Source organism: Coffea arabica, chromosome 1e (genome assembly GCF_036785885.1).
Source record: "Coffea arabica cultivar ET-39 chromosome 1e, Coffea Arabica ET-39 HiFi, whole genome shotgun sequence".
Lineage (NCBI taxonomy): Eukaryota > Viridiplantae > Streptophyta > Magnoliopsida > Gentianales > Rubiaceae > Coffea > Coffea arabica.
Window position 1 is genome coordinate 53,896,994 of NC_092311.1, and position 8,820 is coordinate 53,905,813.

The 8,820-nt window shown below is 36.5% G+C and overlaps 1 protein-coding gene across 1 annotated transcript; it reads right to left on the reverse strand.

Moving 5' to 3' along the window:
• Positions 1–1,782: 1,782 nt before the first annotated feature.
• On the reverse strand, positions 1,783–7,175 carry LOC113716898 (BTB/POZ and MATH domain-containing protein 2). Its single transcript, XM_027241444.2, has 4 exons — positions 6,378–7,175; positions 4,598–4,946; positions 2,919–3,195; positions 1,783–2,298 (listed from the first exon to the last, which is right to left on the reverse strand). Exons 1-4 carry the CDS (start codon positions 6,809–6,811, stop codon positions 2,120–2,122), a joined length of 1,239 nt encoding a protein of 412 aa, XP_027097245.1. The 5' UTR covers positions 6,812–7,175; the 3' UTR covers positions 1,783–2,119.
• Positions 7,176–8,820: the final 1,645 nt, after the last annotated feature.

Sequence of the window (8,820 nt, forward strand, 5' to 3'; positions counted from 1 at the left end):
AATGACGGGTCTCTTCCCTATTCAATATCTCTCTCTCTCTCTATTTAATTGTAAGTGGAAGGATCCAGACTTCTCAATTACACGTAGGGATGGCAATGGGGGCGGATGCCCGCGGGCAACCGCCCCGCGGGGGGCTCTCGGGGCGGGGGTTGGGGCGGGGGATGGGGCGGGGGCGGGGGGGTATTTTTTCCCCCCGTTTAGAAACGGGGCGGGGGGCGGGGGAGTATATCCCCGCCCCGCCACCCGCAAAAAAAAAATATATAATTATATATAATATGTAATTTAATTAGTTATAAACTTATGATAATGATATTATTAGTTAGATGTATTATATAATGTATATTAGTGTATGTAATATAATTAATATTATCAATTATACGAATAATTAGAGATGTCTACTAATAGAATTTATTAATTAGTTATACTAAATTTACTAATACATTTATACTAAATTTATAATTACACTTAATAGAATAACACTTTTTCTCAAAAAAAAAGCACAAACACAATAATGAATTAGTGATTGTATTTGTACCAAAAGTGAAAACTTAACTATTTTAATTGTATTTATTTCATCATGTTGGATTGTATTCAAATAATTTTTGTTTGATTGTTTTTATGAGTTTCAATTGTAAAATTAAAATGAATAATAACTTGATGATGTGTTGATATTTTAGTACTTGATTATTTATTAAAATTTAACTATAATAAAATTTTATTAACCTAGCGGGAAAAATTTTATTAACCCCGCGGGGGAAGCGGGGCGGGGCGGGGGCGGGGCGGGAGGAGTGGGAGACGGGGGACGGGGCGAGAGGGGGGGGAGTTTGTAGGTAGCGGGGCGGGGGATGGGGGAGGGGTCCCCCGCCCCAACCCCGCCCCGTTGCCATCCCTAATTACACGCCCTCCTTCCCGAACCACTCAACCCCTCCCTTTGGTCTCTTTTGGATTGCGACTTTTGAATTTTTATAAGAAAATATATTATAACAATTTGATTTATATGAGATAAAAAATTATTGAAAAATGTGTTCAATATAAAAATAAAAATTTTTATTCGAAAATTATAGTCCAAAATTGCAAACAAAGTGAAAATCTTGTTTAATACTAAATCAAATCCTCACGAGCCATTATTGTGATATATATTTTTTTTCTTTTTAATAAGTAAGATGTTTTGAATTTAGAATCTCCTATTTATAATCAATCATATCTTATTACCCAACCCAACCCAACCCTCTACTTGTTAAGCTTCAAACGGGCATCAAAGTGGGAATTCCCAAAATGGTGACATTGTTGTTCACGGAATACCACTGTAATTGAGTGGGAAAAGATAGTATTAAAAGGAGAATGTTTAATTACACCCCCTAATCCCAAATCCCGGCATTACGTGTTAATGCTAAAAGACATCAATGCACTCAATTAAGCCTTGAAGGTATTAATTTAAGATAGAGGTGTGTAAATGTAACTTCTCCAAAATAAAAAGTCATTTTACTTCTTCCTTTGCTGTAAAATGGTTTTCCACCGAGCAATAGAAGGACAAATGTTTTGGCTCCCGAGTCCCGACTAAGATCAAGCGGACAAAAGCTATAGAAAGGCCAACCACACGAGGTTCCTTGATTCCTAGTTCATTCATGCAACTTCTTAATAAGCTCACTTAAATTTCCAGTTTCAAAACACACCCCCTCTTGTCATCGAGAGGAAATAGTGGTTAAACAACATAACGTTGAGATTGATTATTCCGACTAGGAATACATGAACACCTACAGCCAAGCTTAAAGCGCAGCCGACTAGGAATAACTGCAGCCGTCTGCACTGTATTGCGTTGATGCCAAAGAAATACTTGTCCACGTCTAAAAGAGTCAACAGCTTGTTAAATTTATGGCCTAATATTACAGAGAACCATACATCTACAAACTCACAACGTAATGCGTTTAAAGATTCTGATATTCGAGAAAACCGACACTCCAGAATTGTAACAAGATCATGACACATACACAGGGAAGGCACTACATTTACAACTTTGTCAATCTAGAAGCTGCATTCAGAAAATTGTCTCTCTAAACCCTGCAAACTGATTTCAACTACTCTCTTTAACCTACAGAGGATGGTTGAATTGCAAGATCTACTACAATCTCTGCTTCACCCGCCGACCATTGACATCACTCCCGTCCAATATACCATCAGTCAATTGCTTGTTCACACTGACAGAATGCTCATTGATCCTAGCTACATACTCCAACAATTCTGTGAGCACGCTCGGACAACTTTCTTTTAGGTATTCAAACCCGTCTGTCTGCATAACAGCTGCAAAAGACAAACTTGAGCAGATTAGTTAAACTTGTACAGAAAAGTCTCACTATGCATATGAAACTCAACTAATACCAAATTATCAGTCTTCACTAAATCTCCATCAAGAGACACACACATTCAAGATAGTTAACCTTGAACTTTTAAATTGTTTTATCTGTCTTAAATCAAGCTTCAATTACTGAAAACAGGTTTACAAAACTGTCCTCATTTCCTATGACAAATAGCCTCCCCAGAAACAGATTTGTTAAATGGCAGTAGATGATTAGGACCTATAAATAGCTATTGAATTAATTGTTCTTGCACATGACCCCAGCTTAGTTGGCAACAGCATACAAAGAAAACTGCTCTAATGACTGATTAACACCAGATAACAACCATTCAGACATGCCAGATACTTGAGCCAATTTCACTTATTGAGAGAGCAAACCAATCAAGCAGCATTGTTTTTTTAGAAAACTACTCATCCTCACAATCTAGTAAAAAGATGTATGCACATCGGCAGTGCCTATAATAAATTGACTCTATACCCCTTCACAACATTTCAAGTATTTGAAAATATACGAAGGCACAAAATGAGAAGTATCATAATGCTTTCCAATAAAGACAGAAATTACCCCTAAGATTTTCTGGCATGGCAACAAATTTTAGGCATACAGACTTCAGCTGGAAACAGTGATGCTGCTCTGCAAGGGCCAGCGTAGTAGCAACAGTATTTATGGCAACATCCTCGCAGAGATTAGCTTCACATATCAACCTGAGCCTATCCAAACCATATCTATCTGCAGCAGCAAGCAGATGTTGAGCCATCAAGCTTGTAGCCCCTTTTGAGTTCAAACCAGTAAGTTCTTCCATATCAGGTAAGCAATCCCAGTATATGAAATGAAGTAGAGCCTGTAAGTAAAAACAAAGGCAACAGCTCTGTTCAGTTGACTTTAACGAAGAAAATGAATAATCAGGTCCTTCAACAAGCATAATTTCAAAGGATTGACATTGTCACTATAAATTTGGAAACAGAAAATTTCAGAAAACAAAATAGATCCACATCAGCCACTAAGTTATATTCTGCACATTCCAAAGGTAAAAAAAAGTTCAACAAATTTGATAAGCACGGTTTACCCCATCATAGACAGAACACCTAAGCAGTAATTGATTCATTAACGGGAAAATGGGAAGGTATTAGGCCCTTTTTTCTTAAACAGGCATACAACCAAGAAAGTCAAATATGGCACCCTTTAAATCCATGTAAAGCTGCATTATTTTTCATAAAGCACCTTCCATAGAGAATATTTCCGTGAACTAGATTTCCGGGATAGAGTAAAGATTTATTTTAAATTGATTTCGATTGCCTTTGTCAATTGACAAAATAAAAACACATAAAAACAAGTCAAATTTATTTCGATAGCCTTTGTCAATTTAAAATAAAAACAAGTCAGATTTTGGCCAAGCACATAAAAACAAGTTGTGTCCTAGTGTTCACACCAAATGTGCCTTTGTTGGAGACTTTGGCACATTTTCAAACGCATAAGTATCACTATCTTGGTCTACCTACATAAACGTATTCCTGTACTACCAAGGCTGAAGATATAGCAAATATCAAGACAACGTGCAGGCATATAAGTTGTAAAACCAAAGAAAAAGAAGATAAGTAATCCATGAGTCATGACGTCTTCACCAGATACAGCACCTTCAGAATCAAGGAAATGTAGCATATTTTCTGTACTTGGAGAGAAGCAGAATATGAGCTCTTCTCTTTTATCACAATCCTATTTTCTAGTACGGAATACATACATCATTAGAAGTTTGTATTTGACAGAAAAGCATGGAAACATCAGATAAAGCTAAGCATCAAATAAGATAACTCTCCATCATCAATGGATGGCAGATTTTATGATGATTCAGACCTCTGAAAACCTGATTTGGGTAGGGATCGTGGTAGCAAAATTCAAGAGAAAATATTGCTCCAGAGATTTTCTTATTAGCATCGTATAAATAGAACAACCAAATTATCACCATACATTTACCAAACAAAATAAACTTTGGCAAATTGTACAAATTACAACAGGATAATGATAGGCGGGCTATCATAAGCCTGTTCTTTCACAAATCTAAGTTCTGGTTCAAAGAGAGAAGACATTGCATTGGGAATCAAACACAAAAGGAGGCCTCTTTCTTTAAAAGAAGGTACAATATATTTAAAGTACCATGTAGACAAATAGAAAAAAAATCTTGGTGACAAATGATTTCCTGTCAAAAGAATAAGTTAAAATACAATGAAGAATTATAGGCACTAGACCTTAAAAACAGGAGCTTCCATGTCTTCAACTCGAATGCATTGTGTGTCATGATCTTTCATTGGGCCAAATAGTTGAGCTCTAAATACAGGTGAGCGCGCAGCAAGAACCAACTTGTGAGCAGAAAATTTTTCTCCATTGACTTCAAAATTTACATCAGTTCCCTTTCCACATTCCAGTAGCTGCCCAAAATGTTGACCAATGTCCGAAGGTGGAAGCGGTATAGAGTAGATTTTGGGTCCCTCAGTTTGGGATCTAACTACACCAACACAACAATGAACCTGAAGACAATCATTCTTCAGATAGTCTGATGTTTCTAGTGCAGTTCTCTTAAAAAACCGCTTATAGCCCCTACAATAAAAAAACCATTAAATGATTAAACCAAAAGCAATTTACCAGTCATACCCAAGAAAAAAAGAGAGATAAACAAACAGAATAAAAGCTATGGAGGAGGATTCTAGAACCAAATTGATTAACTTTAAAAACGAAACCATGAGAGTTCTATCCCATGCAGCCAACAGACTCCAACTCTTAAAACATCAGAATCATTCATCACTAGCCCCATCATAAGACAAGACGTGCCACAGTTCTTTGAAAGTAGAATCATGACAAAGCAAGCATGATATCTCTTCCCCATGCAATGACAGTTAAACAACTACTAACATACTTCTGTTTATATAATATTGGAATCAAGAACAAGGCACTTCATCATGTGTGAGCTGATAATGAAGATCATATATAGCTCAGACTAAAACCCAAGCAGAACCATTGATATGAGTTGGAACCACAGACAAACTAACACAATCATACACCCATCCAAGTATCAATTTGTCCTATTCCCGCAGTCCTAAAATTTGTGTAATTACCAAAAATGATCACACATTAGTTTCATCATCTAGTCGCATTATACTGCCTCAAATTCAATGGCAAAGCGGTCCCATGAATGTCAAACTTTCGACGGCTACTCTTCAGCATGTCTATCAGATAAGCGTTTCATGGAGAGCTAGGATGTGTTTCAAATGGAACTAGAAAGGATGATGAATCTACCAATACACGATCCAAGTGGAGACAGAGTAGTGCTTATGCTTTGGAAAACAAATTGCCATGGCACAATGTTATTGTGATCGTGCTGTACAACAGCATTAGATTGACAGTGAGCTAAAGAAATCCAAAACCTACTACTGCAATAACAGTCTGAGTGGAAATTAGTAGCAAGCAGTTGCCCAAAGAGCCAAAGGAGGTTTAAACAAAAAAAACAAAGGAAAGCACGTATTTTGTTCTTCAAAATCACAGAGTCAACCTATCATGTTAATGCCAAATGTTTACAAATAAATAAAAAGAAGAAACCAAACCCTCTGAAATGGACTTGGGAAACATTTTTTGGGTCAGTACTAATACACAGACCTTACGCATTTAAAAGCTATTACGTAAATGTCTGTCATTTCCCGGTAGAGTTAATAATGTCAGGCCTCAGACTCCTCCCACGAAATACAAAATCATCACATTTACTACTTTCAAGTTGGGGAAGAATATTCAATCAAACACAGTCAGATCAAAAAAAATTGATCAAATCATCAGCTACAGTTAGTATGAGGTGACCACCACCTTTTCCCTTAACAAATTAATTTTGGGATAAAGGGTGAGAGAAGCCATGAAATCCCAGCAATTAGATGCAACCAAAAACACAGGCTCTGTCCAATTAACAAGCAAATGCACAACATTCCATGAGAATAAATGAGTATGAATACAAGAGGCACTTAATTAAAAATAACCAAAACTAACCACATGCTTCCGCGGTATTTTAACGTGTAAGGCCCACTCTCTAAAGCCCTTCCGAAATGGCTATGAATCTTATGCCTCCCTCTCCCGCTCTGATCCATAAGCGTCAGTTCAAACAGCGCTCTAACGTCCGTTCCCTCGCTGGCTAGCGCAATAAACAAGGAAACATACGTCGCATTGTCCTCCACGCTTTTCCCATCAGGATAGAAATAGATCGCCCACGCATAGCCTCCCACCATGAAAATATCAGACGCTACGTACTTGCCAATCCCAATTCCCTTGGACAAGGAATACCCCGTGATCTTAAAATCGTGCGTTCCATTCACAGTCTCCGTGATCGACGTCGACGTCGTCACCGGCGGCGGCGATGTTGACGCCGTTGTGGAAGACGACGGGTTGGAGGTTTCTCCATTGTAAACCCTTCCCATCCCCACCATGCGCGCAAATTACTCGTAGAATTAGCAGGCAATATAAAATTCGGGTGGAATTTGGAAGAATTGAAATTAGATCTAGGGTTTTGAAGGGCAATCAGGATGAAATGAGGAGTGAGAATTACTGATTGAGGTTTTAATCTGCAAAATTGGGTGAGGAAATCTAGGATATGTTACGTTGACTAAAAATCTGCAATTTCAATTGAAGGGGAAGGAAGGAATTAGAGAGAGACTCGGCTCAGTTTGGAAGGCGAAATGCACTTTCTCGGCTCTCTCGCTGGGAGGACGGAGAGGGGCGGAGAGAGAGAGAGAGAGAGGCAGTAAAAAACAAAGAGAAAGGGGAAATGGGAGAAGGAGAATAAGAACCGTTGATAAGCTGGTAAGTGGGAGAATCTATACATATATTGAATTATTGATAGATGAAGCTGTCGGGAAATTATTGACTTATCAACTCGACGAGTGAGATCAGGTACAGGCAGGTGTATGATAGAACGTATTACGGCCTCAATCCTGGTGACTGCTGGGATGCCGGTGATTGGTCGCTCTCTGCCCCCGACATGCTTTTCTACCTCCCTCTAGTCAAAAGCAAAACGAAACTTACGAGTTTCCCGTTGAAAGCGTGCATCATCATCTCACGACTCTGGTGGGAAGTTAATCTCGCGGGAGAGATGACCGAATGCGTCCATCACTCCATCTCCGTAGACGAAGCCAGTAGCAGTGATCGCCGCCTGCCTGATCATCAATGTTAACTTTATGTCCTTTAAAAGCTCAATTTAGTAAAATGTGGTTTTAATCTAAAATTTTAATATTTAATTAGCTGGAAATTATCATACGACCCATACATGAATATTTTTTATATAAAAAATGATTAGATCCCACTCTTTTAGTGACAAAATTGAATGTAGACCAGATAAGATTCCACTTTTTTTGAAAAAAAAAAAGAATATGATTTGGGTCAAAACTTCTTTTAGAGGTAAAAATAAATATGAATTAATTTTTTTGTTTAAATACAAATGGAATCTAACTTTTTTGCCGCTAAACAAATGATTATGTGTTTGTCATGTGATAGAGGCGCTATTTAGCACTTGAGTTTTTTGTCAAGTTTGTTTATTACAAGTTTTTTAAAAACTTTAATTACAGTAACCTCAAAAAATTTCTTAAAATTTTTAAACTATACATTTCAAAATATTCAAAAATTTACATACTTTAAAAATTTTTTAAAAAACTTCTACAATAAGTTACAGTAAAATTTTAGACAAACACCCAAAAAACTCATTGCCAAACGGGACCGGATTTATGGTAAAAAGTACTAAAAAATTTAGGTTGAAATCAAAATTTACCAACATGATTTTGTGATGGATATAAAGTTATCATTATTTTCAAAATGAATGATCAAAAAATTCATTTGGCAAAGTTAAAATGGCGTTTTGAATGATTTTTCCAATTGTATGTGAAATATTTCGCCATAAACATTTTTTTTACAGAAGCATATATTCTACCAATATTGATTATTCTATCTAATACATATATGTTATTTTGTGATTAATAGACATGATATTCTTGTTATAACAGTCATTTATCTTCTTAAATTTATAATTTGGATGAATCTTAATTGTCCAAATTTTATCACATTTACATCTACATCGTTGTTATCTAAGCGCTTTAGATTTTGCAAAATTCAATTATTGAAAGTGAGGCAGAAGCTAGTCAAAATCAACAAAAGTTATCATTTCATACGATAAATATGCATTTATATTACATAGTGGTGCTTCAATTTTATACTAGTGTTAAAGGCGCACTCATGTGTGTGCAATTTTAGAATAAATTAATATTTATAAAAAATTTTAACGAATTGATAGTTATTCAGGTAATTATGCCAATTAGTAGTTATTTTGGTAATTAAGGATTAATGGATAAAGTTAATACCAAATTAACTCCACATATGCTTTATTATTTTATAGACATTGTACGATAACTCAAAACTAATTTTTGCCCTGTTTGGCACTTGAATGTTT

What these genes read in the sequence shown, in the direction of transcription:
- LOC113716898 (XM_027241444.2), bottom strand. Translation starts at nt 6,811, where the DNA reads ATGGTGGGGATGGGAAGGGTTTACAATGGAGAAACCTCCAACCCGTCG. An exon ending in AAATACCGCGGAAGCATGTG is followed by an intron (nt 4,947 to 6,377) that starts GTTAGTTTTGGT and finishes TTTTTATTGTAG; the next exon opens with GGGCTATAAGCGGTTTTTTA. An exon ending in TGGAAGCTCCTGTTTTTAAG is followed by an intron (nt 3,196 to 4,597) that starts GTCTAGTGCCTA and finishes TTTTACTTACAG; the next exon opens with GCTCTACTTCATTTCATATA.